Consider the following 27,236-nt stretch of genomic DNA (forward strand, 5'->3'; position numbering starts at 1 on the left):
ACGAAATTAAGTGAATTTACAGTATTTTACTTATTTTATTGTCTCAACATCAACGACACATCCTTGCACAGTTTTTAACATGTAAAATGAATAGATTTGTCTCTTGTACAAAACATAAATTTAGTATACATAGTATATATAAAGTATGTATATATTACTGCAATTCAGAAGCACAGATATTTGAGCAAATAACACATTTACAATAACAGTTGCATAACAAGTAAATCAATAAAAGATGTCTTTATAACAAGAACAACATATCGACAATATCTTTTGTAATAAAACAGTTTTTCAAAAATAAGTGGAAGATGAAAGTGGCAAGAGTTTAGAACATTTAAGGCTGGTCGTCGGGGGTTGGAGTATTTGCAGGACAATGCGAGCCGTCTTCCTCCTTCGGGTACTTTGATTCTACTGCGCCACTCTCGGGCTCCACATTTGACGCCTCGGTCACAACGCCTGGTATTTTAACTACACTTTTACCTTCTACAATACTACTGCTTCGTGGAACTGTGACAGACTGTATATCACTATGCGCGCGCACAATGCTTCCATGAACAGACGACAAATTATCTATCATAAGAGGCTTTTGACCGTCTGTTTGATCCAAGTTCTGATCGTCATTTTTCAATTGCTTTCTAATGTTTACAGATATTTCATGAGGGTCATCGGTTATAGTCGGATTACTTCCTTGTGGTTGATTGACGTCTGATACCGATTTCAGAGCCTCGTTATGGTAATTCATTAATTCACGTGATTCTGTGTTTCTAGAAACCAAAGCACGTGTGTGCATTCCGGGAGTGTTAGCTTGTGCAGTGGGCTGCAGACTTTCAAGGTATTCCTTAAATGTATCTGCTGAACTATAATCTCTATTAAATGCTTGCTTATACGCCGGCAGAATATGTTTATTAAACAATGTCTCTTTACTCCTTTTCAGACTATATCGTGGCCCTTCACTTTTAAGTGGTCTTTCAGTTTTCTTCGGCTGTCGGCGAAAATCATGTCGAATGAGTGGAAATCCATCATTCAATGTTGTAGGGATACCGTTTAAAGCAGGTCCTGCTCTGTAGCTCTTTACTGCAAAAGGGCGGCCTTCTGATGTGTACGTGGAAGGTTTCATGTATTCCCTGAAGCGTACTACCGTCCCCCTCGGCTGCTGGGGTACGATTGTCACGACCTTGTTGTATTCTCCATGATCTGCTTTAGTTATAACAGGTTTATCATCACCCGCCACAGTCCATGGCCTTTCCGCGGAAGAAGAGGTGGATATACGCGGTAATGTCAACGTACGGTAACGTACGTTTTCCGGATCTAAACAGTATGTGTTTCTATACAAGACATCACGCGCATCCCCTTCTCGACCGGTTTTAACCCAAGTATTCCAATGGTATGGTCCGATTTTTTCTAACACACTGCTGTCTTTATGATCATCGTGCTTTGAAAAACTTGAGTATGTGGAATGAAATGTTGGCTGACGTGTGACGGTAATTCGTTTATTTTGATTGCCCTCAGAGGTTTTTGGCGATCTTAATTCCATCGCTTCATCTTCAGTATGCTCAGGCCCGTATGCACCTGGTTTAATAACAGTTGTTACTTTCTCCACTATATCAAACCGGCAGGACCCCGGCTTCTGTCGAAGGTAATTCCCGTCTATTTCTCGTAACACCGGTACACGAACGCCGTATGACTGTTTACTAGGAGAACCTAACATTTGCCTTGGGTTAGAACCCCTCGGAGTACTTTCTTGAACCGGAAGTCCATATGAATCTGTCTTTTGGCCGATCAGATGACCAGACGATAAATTTTCGTTTTTCACTTCAACCGACATTGTTATGTCTTAAAGTTTTCAACCTGAATTTTTTACATATCCTTTTAAGTATAAAATATCTTAAATCATTGTCCTATCCGAATGATGTTTCAGTTTGGTCAATAATTTCCCATTAAATTTATAAATGAACAAATTCAATATTTACAAACTCTACGGGGATTTTGTTTGCCGATGAAAAGTTAGATTTGATCAGTTATTGAATTATACCACTATTAATGAATTTCAATCACTGAACAACGATGAATTGCGACATCGCCGGATAAAACTATTACTACAACGGAGTATTTTCCACCTTTTTCAAGTATCTCTTCAACTATTCAAGTTTACATTGAACGTCGAAACAGAAGCGTTTATCAGTTTAAGTTTTTATCGTTCTCATTAAATATTAATTGGTCCTCCTTGAAGAAAATTTCATGATTTGATATCACACCACTGCCCTGATTTATCTGGAAGAAACAAAAAGATATCAGATCACATAAAAATAAAGAACTTCGTTTATTGTTTCTTTGTGTTTAAAAATTCTATGGTGAACAGTAATCAATTGAAGAAACAGCTAAAGGAATCATTTTCATTGGTCAGATTAAGTAAAACCGTTGTGCACACAAACGTTATTTTCTCGTCTATGGTGACATAACACGAAAATTTAGATTCTCTATTGTGGGTTTGAATCCCGCCAAAAACATAACATTTTTAATGTGTAGGAGATACCTGGCTTTAGTATGGTAAGTCGATGGTTCTATCTGCTGTGATGGTGTTAGTGTTTTTCACCCCGGATCACGGAAGTAAGCCACATAGAATTTTCCAGAGCACAGTTCAACCATTGCTTCGTTATTGGGCAGGCTGTCAAGTAATTTACCAATACTAGTTGCCTTCACTTTCGCAAGGAATTGATCTTGATAACTTTTGTACATGCCAGAGCAGAGGTACAGTGCGTATGACTATAGAAAGGATTTCATGATCTATTACAATGAAAGTGACAACGAAAAAGTCCAACCTTCTACCTATAGTGCTAACCAGACTACCGGTAGTTCTACTTGGGTGTCAGAACTTGCTTTTAATAATACAAGGAGAGGCAGCTTAGATGGTCCTACTTTAGAAAAGTTGGAAAGTCGCCGCATGACCTCACAGTGTCGATGTGACTATAGCCCTAACCAGAAAACCCTCTTTTTTTATGCAGAATGACAATACTATTGTCACAATAGTACGTAACATTTGGAATTTAAATGGTACATACAGCAAATTCCGTGTAGTAATGTACTTTAACCTAGTTTTCATTAAATAAGATATGAAAATTATATAAATACAAATTTTCAGCAACACATAGGCGTATATACGGATATACAATCAACGATTCCTTTTAGAATGTTTTCATACAAACAAGTTACAATTTCAATTCATAAGTCACAAATATGTTTTAGGCAGAGTTTTTAACTCTATTTTGAAAGTTTTTTTCCTGCTATTCAAAAACGATTAAAAACGCGACTTAATATGTAATTAGAGGTTAAGCCCTGTTAAGAAACTACTTTTAAAAGTTTAAGCGGCTTAAAATAATGTTACTTAAAAGATACACTGCCTATTGAATACTTTTATATAAATAAATTGATAAACGATTAAATAATTATTTAAGTCATGTCAATACCTTATATGTTAAAAAACATATATCATGAATTTTAATAATTTGTTTGCATTGTTTTGAGTACAGAGACATTTAAATGCGAATTTGTTTTATTCACTTTTTCGTCGTTTTATTCAAATATTGACTGCAACGCCTGGGATATGTTTATTAATAGTAATGCCGCGTGCAATCAATTTACTAGGCTAAAGAATCGACACAATTTGCATTACTTGTACAAGTTCATCGGCCGATGAATTAAATGTTATTTCTAAAGTGTGTATATTTCACACTGTGAGGGCAATCTTCTCAGATACACTTTTCTAACCCACAACTGTTAATAAAAATATTTTTATTTTGCTTCACGTTTTTTATGTCTAAATTTCATTACGACAAGTCAAATTCATGCACTTAGTCAGGTAACTATTTTGTGAAATAGACGATTTGTTATGGACAGTATGGAAGACTCATTATGTCCCAAAATGCTTAGATTTTTATTTCTCAAAAGCTTTTTTTTATTTTGTTTCACGATATTGAAATAAGACGTGGATAGTCTAAGTAAGTGCTGCCGATTAATTTCCGACGGTTTTCATGTTTGTACTATCCTTAGTTTTCTTACGGCTTCTAGGCTGCCAGGCTGTTAGGCTGCCAACTTCACAAAATACGAAGCGTCAGAATGAAAAAAAAATAAGTTCAATACTTTAAAAAGTTAAGATCATGATATTGAAATAAGACGTGGAATAGTTTAAGTATGTGCTACCGATTAATTTCAGACGTTTTTCATGTTGGTACTATCCTTAGTTTTCTTTAGGCTGCTAGGCTGCTAACTTTACTTTCGAAACGTCAGAATGAAAAAAAGAATAAAGTTAAATATTTTAAAAACAAAGGTCACGATATTGAAATAAGACGTGGGATGATGTAAGTAAGTGCTACCAATTAATTTCCGACGGTTTTCATGTTTGTACTATCCTTAGATTTCTTTAGGCTGTAAGGCTGCTAGGCTGCTAACTCACAAAAAATAAAGATCACTATATTGAAATAAGACGTGGAATGATCTAAGGAAGTGCTACTGATGCATTCCCGACGGTTTTCATGTTTGCACTATCCTTAGTTTTCTTTAGGCTGTTAGGCTGACATTCTTTAAGTTTATCCAATGCTAAAACATTCCATTAAATATACCGGACAATTACGGAGTACGTTGAAAAGGACGCTAAAATGTTTAACCCGATTGCGTGTACATTTATTTTCTTTTGTTATGGAAATTTCAAACAGTTTTTCAAACACGTTCATTTTATTAATAACTAAAACCATTATATTGACTAAAACAGTAATAGGTTTTCATTTCACTTTGATGTCCTCTTTTTAAACAGACTGATAATAATGTAAGGGCTTTCCGGCTTGTTATCAATTTTAATTTACCATGGCTTTAGCAAAAGCCTTTAAAACGATGAAATTTGTTTACATTAAAACGTTTAATATCTCAACCCAAGTCGTCCCTAACTAAATCGCTGGGCATTTAAGAGTTCAATATTTAACAAACACGGATTGATAGCATCTAAGTTCTTACAAAAGAACGCAATTAACTGTTGGGAATTTTTAAAAACGAAATTTTACACTTTTTTTAAGTGTATTGAAATAAGCTGTATACTTTAATGATTGAAACTTATTTAATTTCTTTATGTTGAAACAAATTTTCAAGCTGTAACGCGATTTTGAGTTTACAAAGTGATCGAAGAAGATTTCATTTAAGATTGGTTTATCAAAATTTGAACCTGGAGTCACGGGCTTTTTAAAGACACATTTCAAACTGTGACAGTTGAACTCTATTTAGAAAATAAATTCAATTTCTTTCAATCTGATAGTGTGCATGATATTACGTACATGTACATGTTCTTTTTTCTAAAATCAAATAAATCAATATCATTGAAAAAGTCGTAAAAAAGCTTGGTGGCATTTGGAGCCTTATTTTCAATCTTGATTATTCATTTATTTTACTTTATTTTACTTTATTTAACTTTACTTTACTTTGTTTTACTTACATTACTTTAATTACTTTACATTACATTACGTAACTATACTTCACATTACTTTTACTTTACTTTACTTTTCTCTTACCTGACTTTACTTTACATTACATTACTTTACAATACTTAACTTTTTTTCATAATACTTTACATTACTTCACATTACTTAACTTTTCTTCACATTATTTTCACTTTTCTTTACTTTACTTTACTTAACTTACTTTACTTTACTTGACTTGACTTGACTTTACTTTACTTTACTTTACATTACATAACATTACTTAACTTTATTTCACATTACTTTACATTACTTCACATTACTTAACTTTTCTTCACATTATTTTCACTTTTCTTTACTTTACTTTACTTAACTTACATAACTTTACTTTACTTTACTTTACTTTATATATGATAGATATTTTCATTTTTATTTATTAATTTCTCATATTCTATTAATTTGTGTTAGAGTGGTTAGATAGTTGGTTTGTTAATTTGTTGTCCGGCTGACTGGCTAGTTGGCTGGTTGGTCGGTCGGTCAGTTGGTTGATCGGCTGACTGGCTAGTTGGCTGGTTGGTCGGTCGGTCGGTCAGTTGATTGGCTTTAGACAAGAATTGCGTTCAATAATTGCTCTGTACTACAGGTTATAAATGTAAAATCTTTACAGCCATGTAAAGAAAAAAAATGAATATTTTTTATCAATTAAGACGCTATTTAATGATTAATAAGGCTTGGATTATTGCATAAAATGTATATGCTCATTAAATATCTTAATTGTATTGAAAAAAAAAGATACGCTTGACAAACTTAGTACATTCAATAAAATCGCAGAATTCGACTTATGAATGAGTCAAGTCATTCTCAGAATACTATTGTACATACATGTAGTTTGTAAAATCCAAACTGTTTCTATGACTGTGTTTGTATTCGCGAATATTTTATATATGTGCACGATGTACACATTGGTTTTGGTTGGTGTAACGTCACACCAAACACTGAAAATGTCTTTATGGCGATTTTCCAGCTTTACTGGTAAGGGAGGTCTCGGGTGACCCTCTGTGCATTTTTCGGGCACGCACGGGCCTCTGAGTAGAACTACCGAACCCCCGTAAGCTAGCTGGACAGCTTCCTCACATGAAAGAATCCAAAGTCCCTGATGGGGTTTGAGCCCATAGCAGTAAGGGATGTACATATTGTGTATAACTATTCTGTTCGGGTTTTTTTTCTGTTCTACACATTTCAAATCCAAATCAATTTCGATTTTTTTTTCCTGTTTCAAAATCTAATAGTCGTATATTTTGTATTTGAGATTTATTTTCTTATTGTACAATGTAAATTAGTTTACAATCTATAAATAGGTGTCAACTAGGCCTTTCAATACACCTTTATCGCTGTATTATTTAATATATAAAAGTTATACTATAATGTTGAGAATACATGTACGTTATATATCAAATTTGAATGTAAGTTTTTAAGTACTTGTACTTTGATACATGTATCGTAAAATTTGTTTGACACGACCAATGTTTATTATCAAAATACGGTGAAATAGTTTACCACGATTTATTTTACTAGGGATAAGAAACAGCACTTAGCACGTATTTGTAATGCTGAACAATAAAGTAACAAATAATTAACAAGTAACTTGATAAAAAATTAAATTTAAAATTATTTGCGTTGAAGATTAAGTTTATGGAAATGCCAGCACTAAAGGAACAGAAGTTCATACTTACAGTATAATTTCCACAAAAACTCCTTTAATTATGTTGAGCACGAGTAACCTGATTTAACACAATTTGCATACTAACTCATCGTGCATTCCATAAACAATTACTGTTTAAAAATGTATACCAAAGTCCAAAAATTACGATTAAACCCCCCTCTCCTAGGTTTTGGATTAAAAACCCAGCAATTAATCCGCAGATTAGTATTTGTCAAAGTCGTCTGCTTTTGTCGATATCCATAGATCCGGGAATTATAATATACTAACCACTTTAACACTTTTTACGGTCTCGATTCTCAATTCTTCCCTGTCGCCTATTTTATTGAGAATCAATCGATGGTCATTAAACGCCACCGCGATCAAATCTCTGCGCCATTTGTCTTTTGGATCATCTTACACGAGAGCGTTTGTTCCTATTATGTATCGTCTGACATAAATTAATGAAATCGAATATATTTTCAAAATTTCGTTATTGAATTTATAAAACTACTAAACGTTGGTATTGTAAAATTTATAGTCGGGTTTGTGATAAAAAGCGCTTGAAAAAGTTATCTATTGAATGGTTTACAAATGGCTTTATATACATTTGAATTAAGGATAGGTTATATATATCTGAAAGGTAAGAAATGTGCATGTCAAAATAAAGCGCTTATCGGGTGCAGACACATATAGCCCGATAATTGAAAACAATTTAGTCGTCTGATACAAACTTTATGATTTAAACTGATAAGAAAGTGTCGAAGTTTTATCAAATCTAGCTTCTGAAAAAAAAACGTTTCTAAAAAGTTAACAATTAACTGATTGAATCAACTTATGTGTGCCGATATTTAAATATTTAATTATAACTATGCCGGTTTAAGGCATAATGTGTGCCAAACTGACATAATTTCGATCATATTAATTTGTTACAATTCGTTTCATTTGAGCTATTGACAAAATTCTCCCCGTGCCATTGATCATAAAAGAGATAATCTCTCATGTTTAAAAGAGATAGGGAAAATATTGACACACTGTCTTAATTCACGCACACACAGCAGTGGCCATATGGATAGACAGGATTTATTTATTGGCGTTGCGAACAGGGAAGTAATCGTGGCATGCGAAAGTAAAACATATATGAGCCATGTCACGACAAAACCAACATAGTGCGTTTGCGACCAGCATGGATCCAGACTAGCCTGCGCATCCGCGCAGTCTGATCAGGATCCATGCTGTTCGCTATCAGTTTCTCTACTTGTAATGGGGTTTGTAAGCGAACAGCATTATCCTGATCAGACTGCGCGGATGCGCAGGCTGGTCTGGATCCATGCTGGTCGCAAATGCACTATGTTGGTTTTGTCATGACGCGGCTCATATAAGTACTTTATAATTTGGAGACGCGGAACTTGTACATTTACAGGATGTACATGATGTAGTCTCCGTAACAAATAAAGTAAAACAGAAGTGACGTATACAGGGGCTCTCGCACCCTAGTACACCATCGTCGTCGACTCTCTCCTTTGTAGGACCATTCCCCTCGGCATTAGTCAGAACACCGGCAGCTGGTCAGCAGTTCAAGTTGTTTTTTTTCGCCATCCAAAGTCTTCAAATTTTCTGCTGATGTCCTGTGCCTACTCAGCGACGTACACGCTATTGGGGGAAGTGAGAAGAACAGCAGTGACAGTAAAACATGTGTTATAAAATGTCGTCTGCGAGACTGGTATTGTAAATCAGAGTAAATGATGTCATATCCGGAACTGGTATAGTAAAAGAAGCATCTGAAGCCGTCTCTTAAACTGGTATAGTAAAACAGATCGTATATGTTGTCGTCTACGGAATTGATAAGTTTGTAGTAAAACATGAATTCTGCGGAACAAAAAGCAAACAAATGCGAAATTGGTAATATAAAATATTGCGGAATCGGTATATAGTAAAACATAAATGATGTGGCTGATATGTTGGTGTCTTCGGAACAAGCGCATATTTCTCTTGCAAGTACCCAAACCCCCCCAACCCCCCCCACCCCAACCGACCCCCCCCCATTTCCCCGTCTGTTCAATCATTGTTTGCAAGATTACCTATTAACAATTACACAATTGCCCTCATGATTATTATGTACATTAAAGCAACTCTGATAACTTTTAATTCATCAGAAAGTAGTCAATATAACCTTCTATTGCATTGACCTCTTATTATGTACATTAAGCAAAAGCTTCTTTTTTTCAAAAATCCTACGCTGCGTCCATTGTTATTACATACCTTACACCTTTATTCCTTAAAACAGCAACACTGTTTTCGTATGTATTTATTAACTGGACAATTTCCCCAAGCATTATTTACATTCTCTACCGGGTGGTCATGGTTGCAACTCTAAACAAAGCACGATGTTTCCGCTGATTAAAATAATCAATTTTCAATTATTAAGTTCGATTAAGACACAGAATACACGCAAGCTTCATTACATACACACGCACTTGTCACTGTTATTTAATTATTCAAATATTCATCGTTCTTTTAATTGCAGGCTACCTATTTAAAAAGTAACACGCAATCTTCAAAAGGTTTTTTTGCAAATTCAAAAGTATACACGCCAGTTCGTTCAATTTTATTTCTGATTAATGCCATTCGTAAAATAAAAAAGTAATGACAATTATAGTAATTAGTACTAGTTACAAATGATTAAAGAATTATAGGACATAACGATGTTATAGCAGAGTTCTGATATTATCACTATTCTTTTGGACCAGTTACATTTCTGATAATTTAAAGTGTATTGGTCTACAGTGGACACATTTTCCATAATTATGTCAAATATTGATAAAAAAAAACAAAAAAAACCAACAAATATGTATCTTTTGGATATTCTTATAAAATATTTCCGGATAACAAAATATTGAAAGATTTCTCAAGTGCTTTAGTATGAACTTTTAAATGATGAATAATAATATTTTGTTCTAGAACCCTTTATTATCTGCGAAATATAGTGATATGTCGTATCGGATCATGTATTTAACACTTACTAGTTACATCCATATTTATCTTTTTCGTGGTTCGTGCTCACGTCTGATACTGAATAATATCAACATAATTATGTTCTGATATATAGACCAATTCACTTTAAAAATAGAATGTATATAACAACAATTATGTTTGAAGTTAAAAGGCACAGAGTCTATAACTAGCAAATAAACAAGAGCTATAAATATTTCAAAAAACTGTATAACTATTTTATTTAAATATTCTTAAGATTATATACAGAAACAGTTTGGAAATTTGCTCTATTAGTTATGTCTAGCCTGGATTCCAGTCTGTCGATATTTTTCGGTAATAGGTGCTATCAGAAACTGTGTCATGCACGTAGGAAATAACGCAATAGCGCCTATGATATGAATAAGCCAAAAATATCAAGCCTGAAACCCAGGCTATGTCAAATCTGCAATTTGTATATTTGCAATGATGGATATGATATTTGCACAATGCGATATTGGCAATATATAACATTAGTATTTAAACGTGTTTTACTTAAAATACATATTATATAGTCCTACGTAACAAAACAATAAAAGCTCATTTTCTGTCAACACGTTCGTCAGACGATCATATTATTCAACAGTATATAGAATAAAAAATAGAGATTATCTACACGCCATGGTTCTATTTTTAGACCTAAAAACATTCCAAGACGTCCAGCGTCTTCCGACTACTTTCAAATAAAAACTTGTCATTGTAAAATCGTTCCGCATATTAATTTAATGCATTACCATGCTTTACACATTGTGTAGAGAAATAAATGATGCTTGTTTTAAGAGGTTGCTTCACATATGTACATGTGTTCTACTGCATCTTCCAGAAACACCTTTTCCCGCCAAATCAAAGTCCTCTTTTGAAAGAACACCTGCATTAATCTCAAAACATATAAAGTTAGCAGTCCGTCAAGCAAAGGAACGTTTATTAAAAAATAAAAAATACATCTAGGCACAACATACATGTATATAGCACCATTTGAAAGTCAATGCTTCTACATTTCAGAAAGCTGTACTCTCTTCTTCTATAAGGTCATCGTTAACAAGTTTATCAATATCTGTATTTTCAAAACCATCAGATATAACATTATTTTCTATTATCTCTTGTATTCTTTCAGACGCAGATTTTTCACTTTCAGAATATCCGCGACTGGTATGTTCCCCGTTTACTGTCCTCTCTCCAAGATTCAGATCTTCATAATCTTTAGCTGTTGCTGAGTTTAAAACAAGGTTTTCATATCCAGGAACCGTTCTTCCATCTTTAATATGCGTTTCTGGATGAACTTCAGATCTTGGAGTCTGAGGATCACTCTTGGTTGATTTAACTGACCTTCGGCCACGGGACATATTTGATACTCTTGATATATTATCTTCATTATTCAATCTATTGGTCAACTCCTCTAGACTCGCCATAGCGTCTTTTAAAGAGTCGCTTGTGCTCCATCTCGGTATTCTTGGAGTATCGTTGCAGCTCCAGGTTGGAGTTGTTGGAGTATTTAGTTCCTCGCCATCAGCGTTGAAAGCAGCATTAGCGAAACCAAGACCAAAACTTCCGTCCATTGTTATATCTTCATTTCTTTTACCCGGTCCTTTAAAGGTACTAAATCTGCTGGGTAGTTCCTCTTCACTGAAGTCCATTCGCAGTTCTTGGGAGTCGTACATGTTGCTCGGACGACGTAGAGAATCATAAAGTCGCGTGCTCTTTATATGCCTGCAATTGTGATAAAGAAACTGATTTCAAAAAGGAGCAATGTTGGCACGGCATCGTTTCAAAAGTATGAGTTGTCTATCATAAAAAAGATAACAACTTTCAAAAATATAAATATAAAGATGACTATATAAAATAAATACTGGTGACATTGCACTTATATAAGTTACCAAAAAGTATATATTACTCTACGAAACGGCTTTAAAACACACGCGCAAATGTATTTCTCATAAAAATTACTTAAAAGGATTAAAATGATTAACAAGAAGATAGAAGAAAAAAAGATAACATATATATCAATAAAGCTCGAGAAACTCAGTTTAAATGGCAAAACTCTATTCTTAATAGCACAGGTTGAAAATATGAAAGACTGTTTTGTTTATTTATTGGTTTTACGTCGCACCAACACAGTATAGGTCATATGGCGACTTTCTTTCTGGTGGAGGAAGACCTCAGGTGCCCCTCCGTGCAAAGTTTCAAGGACAAACGTACACCTGGCAGAAACACGTTCTGTAAAATATTGAAAACAGAATTCCCAAAGAACGCCCAAGAGTCTGTTCATGAATGGTAGTGGTATAATGCAAACTACTGTCCACGCCTCCATAGCACCGGCTCCATAGCACCAGCAGAATTCAACACTTTAAACTTGAAAATGGTAAGATAGCTTGAAAGGCGCCATATGACCTTGGCATTGTTGGTGCGACGGAAAATTAAATCAAAAGTATGAATATATAACTTAGGGACATACGCATCCCACTGTCTAGTAATGACGATAATAGCGACGATACCACCGAAGAACAAAACAATAGACATAGCAATAAGTGCTATTTCTGCCGTGGATAAGCCATTGTCGGAGTGAAATATTTCAACCAAGGGTACCATATACTGGCGGAACATGTTCTGGATTGGAGACCAGTTATTGACCAAAGACCTGTAAATATAATCAATTTCAATATCAATATGCTGTAACATAACAAATTATAATCCACATGACACTTATGCATGATTCATGCAAGATATGGCACAATTGTTTTGTTTTACTAATCTATAACAAATTATAATCCACGTTGTACTTATGCATGATTCATGCAAGATATGGCACAATTGTTTTGTTTTACTAATTTATAACAAATTATAATCCACGTTGTACTTATGCATGATTCATGCAAGATATGGCACAATTGTTCTGTTTTACTAATTTATAACAAATTATAATCCACGTTGTACTTATGCATGATTCATGCAAGATATGGCACAATTGTTTTGTTTTATTAATGTATAACAAATTATAATCCACGTGGAATGTTTCATGCAAAATATGGCAAAGTGTAAATTTTCTAACAACATGTACTTATGAGTGAAAAATTTTAACCTACCTTTGCAGATCTATTGCCGTAACATCAGTTTCGTTTACGGATGCTTTTATATACACCAAAGAGCTGGAATAAAAACAAAATGTGTAGGCTGTAATGGACGAATGATCTTCTAGAAAACCATATGACATATAATTTTTAAACTCGTTCTTATATCAATGGGGTCATGCAATGCGCGCACATCCTCAAAGTTCTGATACCGCGAATACTTTATCAACCAGTATTTTAAACATGAAAGCGTCCTGTAATACATTCGAATTCTTTTGCAGAGGATTTTTCCATTTCTCGTCAGTATTTCGCGTTGAATGCGAGACTGTGTACACCCGACGTTGAAATGTTACAGAAATTGAAAAATTGTCGATTAATCTGAAGGGCATTTCGGATATCAAAACTAGAGGTAAGGAAATCTTTTTTGCTAAACAAATCAAATGTAAAAAAGACTCATTTTTCTTCAAAATACAGTCGCGGTATCAGAATTTTAAGGATGCGTGCGCATCGTATCACCACCTTGTATATAATGCGGAGATGATTAAGAACTCAAAGCTTTAAGAAAAAAAAACGAAAAAGAACATGCTTAATTTGTCAATTTTTGATGCAATCTGATTAAAATCATATCCTAATTGTCGCTCCACTATACTCTTCGCTAGTTAGTGAAGAGTAACAGAGCGAAAACGATGATCTGATTTTAATGATATTGTATTTGATGCCATTGTAGTGTAAACATGGACTGTGAAAAAGGCCCTTTTTGTGTTTTTTAATGATCTATCGTCACATTGACTTCATCCATACTTTGTATAGTTTGTATACATTTAAACAAATGTTTTCAAAAGAACAAATCATCACTTTACTTACGTAGCTTCGACGACATCTGTAATTGTAACTGTATCAAAACCAAGAATTTCTGCAAGTTTCCTATAAATATAATGCATGTATATACAACAATATTTGGACAAGACCATTGACTATTTTCTAAAACTTATTTTATAAGTAATCTATCCATAATATTCATTAATGTAAATGAATATATAAATATAATTATATGTGCCGTATTGTTTTCATTTTGTAAATACAACTTGAGAATATAAATTAAAAAAAAAAACAAATATGAAGAATAGACTGTTTTATTATTATATAATTACCTTTCTATGGCTTCTTTTGTGTTAGCTTCCATTAGTGTATCTTTTGACAGAGTAGTTGGAATGCCAACAGAGAAGTCTAAACCTACTTCCATTGAAGATATCTGGAATATTGCAAGTACAATACAGAAAATGCCCATGTAATTGACATCATTTAAATTTTTGTAATATGATTGCAGATCTACTCCAGTACAAATGATATAACATTAATTGGCAGTAATTTGAAACGTAACAGACCGCCGCCGCCCTGATTCTGGAATAATGTGTACAATCATGTACAACCATGAACAACCATGTACAACCATGTACAACCATGAACAACCATGTACAACCATGTAGCCAGAAAAGACATTATACTGTTGGCTGCTCAATTCAAACTTTTATATATATAGAAATTCTCCCTCTTAAACAATAAACAATTGTAAATAATACAAAAATCAAAGCGCAACAAGCACGTTACACAAAATATGCAGTATAAAGGTCAAATGATAATTAGTCATCCTGAAACCGTACACGTGCTTCTGTTTTACTAGGCAAATGCTACAAAAATATAGTAACAGTATTCATGATTCAATCCACTTACTGAAGCGATTTAACAACATCTAAAATTCTAAATAAAAATCTTTCTTAGATTTATGTGTATGGGTGTACAATTGTATTCAGAATCTACTGGTCAGCATACATACATACATCATTTGTACCTTCCATATTATAACTTCTGTATAAAAATGAAACCAAACCATTCAAAATTCAAAGCTTTAGAATAACTAGTAAATGAAAAGTTTCTGGCCTAAGAATTCTAAAAGTGACCATGAATATAATTTAACTTACGTAAACAGGAACGACCGACCTTAAGGACGGCGTACCCCGGTCTTCAACAACAGCTATCAACTGATATAGAGAATTTTTGACGACGGTGTCCTCCTTCCATTGGTCACTTTTAATGACCTCGCCGGTGTTGACATCAATAGTAAATAAATCAATAAACCTTAAAGTAAAAAAAACATTTCTTTGTTTTTAAATAAAAGAAACCCATTCCCAAGCACCACTGAGAGATATAAGCTTAATTTTAAACTCGTTTAATTTTGTCAGTTCATTGGACAAAATGGCAAATGCAATTTGTTAACGCTCAATACCACCGCCTCAACCAGTATCCAATCTTTAGTACTGAAAGTATCGGAGGTTATGTTTCGAAGAAGCAAAAGAAATATTTTAATATTGTATAAATCAAAGTTGATAAGCGTCAAAATAATAATTTAGGACTTGCTCCAAGAAATCATATTACATGGAAGTAAAAATGTCACGCCAGTATCAAAGCATTTAACATATGTTTGATTAAAGCAACAAAACAAGCTGTAGCTGTTTTAATGTATTTGTGTGACTATAGCTTACAACTTAAAATACCTTTCCTTCTATTCTATTCTAATGGATTTTTTAAGTTTTACTTCAGGATATTGTCAGAAAGCATGAAATTAAGTACTTCCTGATAGGGTAAATAAGTTAAAATGCATGTGAAACAAAATTTTGTTTTGTGTTATTAATGACAAAATTGGTAAGTTGTAGACATCAATATCCACTGAATTCATACCTTTGCTGGAAGCTGAACGTTAAATTAGCATTTTCTTGAATGTCTTCATCAGTTGCCTAGAAAATACAAATTTTACTTTCTTTAGTTAAACGATAATTAAAAAATAAATGTAACGCCAAACTTATACGTAGATTGATGCAATGACTACGTGTTTCCACTCCGTTATTACATGTACTTTAAAATGGTTCATTAAACGTCCATTAAGAAATTATTTCAAATATGCATAAATGAATAAAATACAATACATGTATTATTATATATAACTGTTAGATCTAATGCTTTATTAATCACATAAAAACTATCATACTTTTGTTCATTTCAATTGAAAATGAATAATATTTGCTAATGATAAGAAAACGATTTTTACTTATTAACAGTTTTGTCTGTGTTGATTTATATGTTCTTACGTTAAGTTTTCCTACTAGATGTTCATTATTAAAGTCTGCAGAGATACTGAAGAAGTATTCTTCCTGAGTGAATCTAGGAGCATTGTCGTTGTCATCTTGAACATGTATTGTAAATGAAATATTCCCTATAGGCTGAAATATAAAAATACTGTTTATCAATTGATTGTGACCCTTATGTGTAACAAATGTTTGACTTTAAATGGTTCAGAATACTGTTTAGTGTGAGGAAATATCGTATAAACCAGGAGCTGATCTCGTCTCCTTCAGATTTTCACAGTTTTTGTGATTTTTGCTATTTTTGGTACATTTTTGTGACGTGCTTTCCACTGTGACGTTATAATTTGACAAAACACCAACATGGCAGCTTAAACATAATTTATGCTCATTAAGGTCGTTATTCTTTAAACATTATTGTTTGGTTTGCTGTAGAGCAAAAGTGAGCAAAAAAACTTTAAATGTTCTGGTTTCCTGATAAACACATGGAACAGACTCAGTTATCCACGGTGAAATTTAAATGTTTTGTTATAGCATTTTTGATTGAAGAAAAGAAAGAAACGCCTTCCAAATACGAAACAATTGCATGCTTCTGAAAGGTTGGTAAATTACTAATTAGACCTATTATTCTTAAATTGTGAATGTACTCGAAAAATATGATATATATTTGTTTCAAGCTTGATAAACCTATATAACTACATGAAGGTTTACATTAAATATTGTTTGTGTATGTATCACCTGATTATACTGGTAGACCTCAATGTAACCCTCGTATGTTTGGTTAGATTCTCTGTCCAACAAAGTGTTTGTTTTCATCAGTACGCTATATAAATATGCAAAGGAACAACATTAAAAGTAAAAACTATACATATGGCGTGATAAGAATGTGATGTTAAAACCACGACAATTTTTCGAAAGATGGTTAAAGTGAATTGGTCTACAATGGACACATTTTACTACACACATTTCATTATAGACCACTTTACTATAACCTGAACATAATCATTGTAATACTGAGGAAAATTTCGTTTATCTCATTTAGCTTAAATTAATGAATACTGTGCACTTGGTATAAGGGGAAATATGAATATTGCAAAATAAGGTATAAATTGTATTTTCTTTCATAATGATGTTTATTTCTTACAAAAAGTCTTTATTTTTTTGTAAAAAATGTTCTTTTTCTGTTATTATAACCAGGCATTTCCTATTTAATACTAACTTGGAACGGTCAGGCAATAAATATTTACTTGAATAAAATGCCAAACATATGTAAAGAAATAAATATTATACAATAGATGAGTATATAACAAAAAGAAAATGGGTTGGCCAACCAGATAAAGCAACATAAGATTAAATAAAAATAATAATCGTATTTTATAAATGTTTTCTTGTTATCCTAAATATTGTTTAAAGATATAAAAGTACATAATAATAAAACGAGAAGAAACGTTTTTTATAATTGTGAACGTTAGCTATAATGTTGAATTTCAAATTTCTTTGAGGTTTTAGTGAAAATTTTAATTTTTATTTTCACACTTGGCCGCTTATCATCGATAAGCTTAAAAAATAGTGAAATAGTGAGCAACAACTATATTTCTGCGTAAATTGGGAGTTATATGAAGTTATACTGACTCTAAATAAAGAAGAAATAATAAGATTGAATCATAATGTACTGTACCTCTGAACGTCAACAGTGAAGTCATCCAATGAACATACATAGCTATCACCATATATCTACAACAAAGTGGTATATCATAATATTTATATTTGCATGTGTTATATGTCCTCATCAGTGTATAACGTAAATCTATAATGAAAGGCCAAAGAAAACAAGAAGAAATTTTGCCATTTCTTTCAAATCTATAAAAGAGCAAGATTTGCAATATTTATTTATTTTTCAACACTAGTTATCACTATTATCCCCATTATATACAAGACGAATGTATATGTTATTTGTCAAATAGGTGAATATCACTGACATACCGGCAACACTTCTCCAAACATAGTTCCAATAGGCATATTTTCTAAAACGGACAGCTCTATGTTGTATGAATCAAATGAAATATTCTTTCCATACAATACCGCGACATTACCAATACTGCATCGTCTGAAATAGATAAAGTTATTGTGTTCCTAAGCAAAGCCAAGGTGATATTTGAAGAAAATACGCATTACACACTTTTAAGACAGCGTTCATTTGTTATATTAGTGATTAAAACGCAAATACAACAAACAAACTGCTGCATGTCTGCGTTCAAAAAAATATTTCAAATGAGATTAGTTTCAATGTATGTATGCAAAGGTCCAACAAAAGCAGGAAACATTAGCAAACACACAAATGCAAACACAGACGGCGTAATGGAACATTTAAAGGTTTAATGAAAATATGATATTTTCTTTGTACCGTTGTATCTGTTTAACTTTGTTCCGTTTTATTCAAATGATCTAATAACAGACGGGCGATATGAAATTATTCCAACTAACATTTGTAAGAACGGAAGCATGAAAATATATACATCATTGACTTTTTTATCACATAATGTATAAAATGATTCATAGCATTGTATATCATACTAGTATGTTGGAAATAGCATTGTTGTCATGATCAAACTAATGGATTAAATCATAAATGGCACCTGTCATTTTCTTTATCGGGGTTATCACATGCAATGACAAAAAATGCGTAATCTTTCTGCCGATCAAATGCCCCATGTATAGCCAACATTCCGGTATGTGTATCTATTACGAAAGGCACGTCTGCAGCTTGAATATCGTATGTTACATTAGCATTTGGCGTGTTTTGTCCGTCTGCATCTGTTGCGTTTACCTGTCAAATATAGGCTGGAATAGACTGGTTTGTTACGTTGTCTCTTTTTGGCTGAATGGTTATCTTTAAATTAACATTATTTATTTATTCATCATTGAGTAAAATATTTGAATCATTGAAATTTATTGAAATCTATGAAATTCTTACTGAATATGTCTAATTTGAATAAAAGAATGATAAAGTATGCGTTCCCTATAACAGGTCAAGTAAACTTGGCCTTTTCTTTAAAACTACTGCCAATCTTTTAATGACATTGAATATTCATATTGCATCCACCTATTATGTCTAGAATCTTAAAAATAATAAATCTAGTTTAGAGACTGTGTAGCAATTATCAATATTTTAGTATATCTTTAAGTTGGAATGTGAACAAAGTATACAGCTAATTTGAACTACTTTTGTGTTTGATTCCAGGAACTAACCAGTACTGATGTCATTTGAGAACACATGGTCGTGATTTTAGTAGGGCCCGAACCGACGATCCTTGATTTAAGAGGGGAGCAAAATCTGGAAAAGGGATTGATCCTTCGAGAGCAATGAAAGTGAAAGACTCGGTTTGATTGAGTCTGTTCATGAGAGATTATGTAAAGTGCAATATCGCTCATGCCCCCTCCCAAGCACCGGGTTAAGCAGGAAGACTCATTAAACATTAATTCACATCTCACTTATTTAACTTATCAATATTCTGTTATATGTATTGCAAGTTGTTCATCTATAATGTATGTAAAAAAACTGATGTTAAAGCAAATAAGCTGATTCTAAACTAACAGGAAATGTTGAATGTTCAAATCATTTTAAAAGTTACGGTATTTGCCTTTGACATATTGTGAATTGTCATTACATAAGTTTGTCTGACGATATATATTAAATACGTGAACTTATACTGACTGGGAGAGCATCCACACCTATGACAATTACATATGTACATGAAATGAAAATAATAGTGTAACCGATCCTAATATGTCTACAAATTTACAATGAAACAACATTTTAACTTTTTATTCGAAAAATATTATTAACATTCTTCAATGTTCATATTTCAATATCAATATTCTTTTTTTAAAACAGTTCCAACACACTGAAGAATGGTTTTCCAAACTATTCACGAGGAGAAATAAATGAGTAGAATAAATTTATCTATAGTTTACCCGACCAACGACGTCACCGTCACCTGTAGTGTTTACATGGAAAACAAAGAATTCTTCTACAAACTGTGGACTGTTGTCGTTCACGTCTAGTAGTGTTAGAGAAACAGTTGCTGTTGTAGTGGAATAATTACCGTCTTTGTCCTTTGCTTTAATCTGTTACAAAAAGACAGAAGTCAGAATATTTATTAGCATAAACTTATAGACAAGTTTTCGGTTAACAATCGTACATATATACCCATAAGTAGATAAAGATGGATTAAATTGTAACTCAAGTTTCGTCACACTGTTTTAATGTAACATGTAGCGTTCATTGTACATGTTGTTTCGAGTATTTTACAGGGAACTTCAATCAATTTCTTAGGAATGAAATTTAAACGTTTTGTAAAATGGTTGATAAATGCACGGCAATGCCTTGTTGCCAAATATTGCCGAACTTGCGTTCAATATATGAGCCGCGTCATGACAAAACCAACATAGTAGGTTTGCGACCAGCATGGATCCAGACCAGACCAGGCTGGTCTGGATCCATGTTGGTCGCAAACCCATTATGTTGGTTTTGTCGTGACGCGGCTCATATACATTAACAAAACTTACCAGCGCAGTGATAACAGGCGAGTCTTCTCTGTCGAGGTCGGACTGTGGTCTCACGGTAACAATACCGCTGTTTGGGTTTATATCTAATTGTTTTGGATCCACCATCTCATAAAATATCTCGGCATTGTCACCCTATAAATGATTACAATATAGTTTAAATGCATTAATTTTGGAAATCGGTTCTAATTATGTTATAGATTAATATATTGCTGTGAAAATATCAAGAACTTCGGAAATAATGAGATTTTAAAATTTGTAATAAGTACTACATGTATTTGAATGTAGTATGTAATTATGCGTAAATACATTGATAAACAAGAAATACTCTTGTTTAAAACATCTACCAAACGTATATTGCTGCATCCAAAACTTTTTTCAATATAAGTAAGCTATATGGGCCAAAAACCTAATTTTGTGACAACAAAGATGAACAAGCAACAACTTAAATTTGTTACACGCACTTTTTTTCAAACCTAATAAAATCATTCTACAACATTGAACTTATCTACTTAGCTTCACTCACAAAGTCTAGATCTGTTGCAGTGACGGTAGTGACGTAACCAACGGCGTTTTCTACCAGGGTGACGTTGTATGTTACAGGGTCGAAAATAGGTAAATTGTCGTTAATATCATGCACGTGGATATTCAGTTTGGCAGACGCTTTCTTTTCCCGATTATCAGACTGGAAACACTGACAATAGACGAAAGGAAAAAAAACCTTAAAAGTTTTGTAATCTAGTAAGTATCATACTGTTAAAACAAATTTATCTTATTCATTTCGATGAGATATTAAAATATATCAGTGAGATACCATCCATATTACACTCTTTGAAAGTGATATTGGTTCTTATTCTACATATACTATTTAGCAAAGTATAACGATAACGGAAAAATAATATTTCTCTGTCGTCACCATGTCAAAGAAACTTTTATACTCGCAGTGCCTTTTTGCGCCATATTTACTAAATTTAATGCATACATTTTAGAATGGCACGTAACATTGTTTAGATCAAAGTAATGACAAATACTGTACATATTTCACTTTGAAGTGAGAATTTTATTATATTTTCTTTGAAATATTCCGAAATTACTTCTTAGTGATACATATTTCTATATTCGTTCGAAACAAACAATCAGTTAGAATGACATTTTTATATTGGATGAGTGAAATAAGCGACATAATGTGATAAACTAATAATAATATTTGCTTTCTGTGTAGATAATAACATCTTCTATTTAAATATATCTATCTGGTTATATTAAAATAAAATTTTACCCATAATGTCATGATATATGATGAGTTTCTTTCCCTGTCAACCATGTTGATGACGGTGAATGTTGCATCTGTTGGGCTAATTTTCAGAAAGTCTGACGTATTCTTGTAATCTGGTAAGTAAATTACACATAACGATAATTCATGAAAGTGCTCAATAGACGCAAAGTTTTGATGTATCTCCTAAGTTTCCCAAGATGGTTAAATCAAATTGTTATGCATTTCATCAAAACTTTTATACTACTAAAAGGATTATGCTGTGTTCAAAATTTCGAATCATTACAGATGTACAGAAAGGCTGCCAATTAAAATGCCTGAAAAAGTATGTGTTTTTTTTAAATAAAGAAGGTCTTATTTGACCATTTTGTCAAGATGAATTGTACTATTAATATTATTATTATTATTATTATTATTATTATTATTATTATTATTATTATTAGTAGTAGTAGTACTATTATCATGTTAATAACTATGCCTCTTTATGTATTGTATGTTTAAATGCAATAGTTCATATTTTCATATGTGTACATGAATTGAATTCTGAAAGAATCTTTGAAACCAAAGTGAATTTAATTAAGAACTACTAAATACAAACGACGATGAATACTTATATGGTAAACAATTACACGAGTAATCAATGCAGGAAATCAGTTTAAATTTGAAAAGAAAAATATCTACCTTCAAAGGAATACAGGATGGTTTGGTTAACGCCCTTGTCTCTGTCAAAAGCTCGTATGATTGGTTTACCGAATATGGGCGTGGTCGATATTGTCTTAAACAATAAATATTCATTAAAAAGTACAAAAGAAAAAATGATCAAACGAAATATCAGCTGTATTAAAACTGATTGACATTTAATGATTTGAAAATTATTATTCGTCTTAGTGTATAACAAATACGCATAATACGAGTGGCGGCATGACCGAATAGTTAGCGTGTTGGACTAGTTATGTAAGGATTGCTGGCCGCGTGGGTTCAAACCCCGTCAGAGGCAACGTGCAATAAACTGTACACTCATTGCTTTATACTGGTTTCTTCCAGATATGGATTCGAGAGTGTTCAAATATATTTAAAGCTTCCAACACAATTGAAGTAAAATAAATTACAGTAGAACTTCGGTAAGTCGAAGTTGGAGGGACTTGCGTAAAAACTTCGACATATCGGGACTTCGACTCATGATTCGGTCTGTAGTATAAATTAATACGTTTTGTTTTTTGATTAACGATTTTTTCCAAACAACTATAACTGCAAATCGGCTCTTACTCGGCAGTAATTAGTGTAGCCGCTTTTTCATGAAGAAACCAGTGCTGATAGTGAAAATTGTGATTGGCATATTTTAATTAGCCAGGTCAGGTGTTTCTAAAAAGGCTGATAACACTGTAGCAATGTGAGGATACATTCAAATTTATTACATAGATAATACACGTGGAGCTCAGCTCGCAGAGACAAATGAGAACACAGTAACTTTTTGATATCCTTTTAACTCTAAGAAAAATGTCAATTATTAATTGCTGACTGTTTATATTTTCTAGAAAAAGTAAGCAAAACATTATTTTGTTTCATATGACAGGAATGAATTGCATTAACAATCCTAGGTATTGTTGAAAACTCATTGTTTTACATGCCAGATTAAGTAATTGGACCCCATCCTTGTTTGTACGTGACTGCTGGGGAAAAATAATGTTATGCTTAATTAAAGAGGTGACACTTTCTATATTTTTTATCTGATATCGAGTTGTAAGAGCCGATTTGCAGTTATATGGGTAAGAGTTCGATAAGACTCCCTACGGTCGTCTTAATACGAACTCTTACCCATACTTGTCCAAGTCGTAATGAAACGAAAATGATTTTATAACTGAAAAATATGTTTCATTTCACTTATATATAGTAAACTTTTCTTGAAAAACTTTATTTATTATACAGTGTTGATTAATTTGCCAATTATATGAAAGTTTTTTTTCCTAATCTTTTGAAAATTGTGTTAAATGGAAATGACCAGATATTTCAGAAATGAGACAGAATAACAACTTGTTATATTTTGTCCTAGTTCAGAACAAGAATGGCAAAACATCGTATGGTATACATAATATGTAATTGAACCATGGGGTTAATTACTGAAAAAAGTAGTAGGTTCATGTGAATAATTTAAGCTTTCTAAAAGTTTCGTTCACCTCTTCAAGAATGTCAAGGTCGTATTCTAGATGTTCAAATTGAGGATCATTGTCATCCACATCTTCGACAATAATTATCAAAGTAGTATAACCAATAGATCCAAGAGCCTGAAAATATTCATTGATAAAAAAACTACCTTCTCTCAAAGCTCGAAATCGTATAATGTAATCTACATTTTTTTAGGAAATGGAATTTCACTGTCATCTATATTTATATGAAGCTATATTTAACTTAATTCAAACATCATTTACTATTGATTGAGAACCGCCTCCGTGGTCGAGGGGTTAGAGTCGATGACTTCTAATCCAGTTACCTCTCTGGCGTGGGTTCGATCCTCGGGAGATGCTTTGGTAGTTTAGCGCGGAGGAAGGTAGTCTAGTACTGGTGTAACTCTCCAGGAACGATGGTTAGGAAACTACCCGCCTATATGACTGAAATACTGTTGGAAAAGGCGTGAAATGAAACAAACAAACAAACAAACTATTGATTGACACTTGGTCAATTCTTGTACAAAGCCAATGCATCTTATTTTCCTTATTCATATTTACTCTTACTGTAAAAAGTCGTACTCATTACCCAGTGAGGTTGAAAATATTCCGAGCTAACGAAATTTATGAAACTGGCGACCACTTAAGCACCGAAAAACTTGGTGGCTCGAAATAAACGTTAACAAAACTCACTGTTTCAAAGCATGCGATCATGTAACATATGATATGAGGTCAGAAATCGCAGAAATATCCCCCAAATTATTAATTTAGAGCATGCACTAGTAAATCTTGAGCAAGTTCTGGTAAATCCTGAACATTTACATATATTATTAATCTTATTTGATGTTTTGAAATTTGCATATTTCATCATGTTAAAAAAAGAAAATTTTATTAAAACGTTACTCACGGCATTGATTACTGTTTGTGCTGCTACTGTAATGTTAAAGGTATGATCTGTGAGCTTCTCATAATCCAAAATTTCCTTTAGAACGACATCACCGCTTGTACCGGTCACAAAGTCAAAAATGTCTGTTACCTCGTTATTCTGAAAACGTTTTGTATTTTATGAGTGTGAGTTTGTTTCTGTTATTGTTCAAGTGAGTCACATGATTAAAGGGTACAGACTATTTCAGAAACCATCGAGCTATCGCAATATAGACTGTAACATATATGTTTAGGTGTCTATGTATGTTTGTCATCTATAAACAATACTTGTAAAAGGTTTCACCTGTATGATTCTGAAATGTGGGGCTTTCTTAAGTGACAGTTACAAGCAAAATAATACGGTCTGTAGAAATTGATACCTTCTTTTGTATTTAATTTACATTTATCCATATTCATGAAAATGATTTGAATCACTTAAGAAGTAGGTCAAACTCATTAAAAGTGCTGCGTAGCATATTTAAGCCGCGAGTAACAGGCCTGTTTCTTTTCATTTAAATAATCATTAGACCAAATATACTCGGTGAAATACTTGATGCTTAAAAAGTAAGAAAATGCACTGACCTGTGTAAAATAGTTAAATGACTTATCTGCTGGACAATCTTTATCGACTGGTTTGTGATCTTCATCCTTAAAACTAAACACTATGGTTGATTTTGTAGCATTCTGAAATAGATTTTTCATTTATTTTCAGCATGATTTTTTCACCCTCAATCTATTTGTTACATTTACGTGGTGTTGATATCATAGTAGAAGAAAGCAATGCTATATGGTGACTGGTTGCTTTTTGTCTTCGAAACCGGAAAGTGCGTGCGAAAACACAATAATACGACAAAGTCCAACTTTTTTTGTTTGTGCTTTTGCATTTGTGCCTTATTGAGGTGAAAAGGACGACTGGACGGCAAATTTAGGCATAAACATATATATTGCACATATAAATGTATACCAAGCATATGGAATATTGGTGTCAACTTTAAACACTAAGGTGATTATATTAATTAATCTATGAAATAACAATGGCTTGTTTAATATTAGGACTCAATTAAAAATTATCTGTTGTCGCATGTTGCAAGCTCTTTCCGTTTTTACTGATGTGCGCATGCGCTTGCACGATTGGAACGCGAACATACTATCGTTTGAAGTGTCGTCAATTTGCCTGATTTTGTCGTTCTTTCCCTTTTTTTGCCTCGAGAATGCGAAAAAAACAACAACAACAAGAAACGACATAGCGTCAATATGCAGAGTATACAAACGGAAAAGATCTATATGTATATTGAATACGGATTTATGTACGTAAATTCATTCATACTACGTAAAAATGTTTTTGCTGTTTATCTTTAGGGTGTGCTGTTCAGTGTAAATAATATTTGAGCTGCGCCATGACAGCTGGTCGCAAACCCACTATGTTGGTTTTATCGTGACACGGCCCATTTAACGATAACTAAATTTTTATTATAGTGTTAATGTCATGTAGATCTCATACAGAGATATATATTTTTTCATCTTTGCAGTACATGTATTAAGATAATACAAAAGTCACGATTGTCCAATGGAAATTCGCGTTACAAACGAACGTGTCATAATTACAATAACACAAAATTTACCTCAAATACGTATGCAAAGAACGTTGCATTAGGAAACTCTGGTACATTTTCATCTATGTGAATGAGGTTTACAACAAGAGTCTTCTGAAGGTTGCTCTAGTAAAAAACATATATCATTAAACAACACTTATTACGTGTAAGAACAAATACAAATTTAAATTATTTGAAATGTATAAATTCAACAAATGCCATTTGAGATATACGCTACATTATTTACGAAAATCACGTTCATTGTAAATATCATATCCATACATTTTTCATATTGCATAACGCAGAAGATCCTAGAAATATAAAATTAA

General features: G+C 32.8%; 2 protein-coding genes across 3 annotated transcripts; both read right to left on the reverse strand.

Annotated features, from left to right (window-relative positions):
• Positions 1-22: 22 nt before the first annotated feature.
• Positions 23-7,722, reverse strand: LOC132719234 (uncharacterized). 2 transcript variants are annotated; one of them, XM_060702989.1, is made up of 2 exons: positions 7,450-7,722; positions 23-2,271 (listed from the first exon to the last, which is right to left on the reverse strand). In XM_060702989.1, the coding sequence occupies exon 2, from the start codon at positions 1,823-1,825 to the stop codon at positions 335-337; it is 1,491 nt and encodes a 496-aa protein (XP_060558972.1). In that variant the 5' UTR covers positions 1,826-2,271; positions 7,450-7,722; the 3' UTR covers positions 23-334. The 2 variants fall into 2 exon arrangements, with proteins under 2 accessions (XP_060558972.1, XP_060558971.1); XM_060702988.1 differs by having other exon boundaries at positions 7,193-7,722.
• A 2,032-nt stretch (positions 7,723-9,754) lies between these two features.
• Positions 9,755-27,198, reverse strand: LOC132719195 (protocadherin Fat 2-like). The gene is made up of 22 exons (XM_060702948.1): positions 27,190-27,198; positions 26,938-27,033; positions 25,898-25,999; positions 25,299-25,436; positions 24,404-24,511; positions 22,911-23,004; positions 22,236-22,345; positions 21,483-21,650; positions 20,960-21,091; positions 20,366-20,518; positions 19,027-19,217; positions 18,374-18,497; positions 18,069-18,124; positions 17,129-17,213; positions 16,397-16,528; positions 15,990-16,045; positions 15,233-15,389; positions 14,405-14,505; positions 14,118-14,177; positions 13,269-13,331; positions 12,641-12,823; positions 9,755-11,895 (listed from the first exon to the last, which is right to left on the reverse strand). The coding sequence occupies exons 1-22, from the start codon at positions 27,196-27,198 to the stop codon at positions 11,187-11,189; spliced, it is 3,027 nt and encodes a 1,008-aa protein (XP_060558931.1). The 3' UTR covers positions 9,755-11,186.
• Positions 27,199-27,236: the final 38 nt, after the last annotated feature.

Source organism: Ruditapes philippinarum, unplaced genomic scaffold, assembly GCF_026571515.1.
Source record: "Ruditapes philippinarum isolate M1 unplaced genomic scaffold, ASM2657151v2 ctg69_1_1_1_1, whole genome shotgun sequence".
Classification (NCBI taxonomy): Eukaryota; Metazoa; Mollusca; class Bivalvia; order Venerida; family Veneridae; genus Ruditapes; species Ruditapes philippinarum.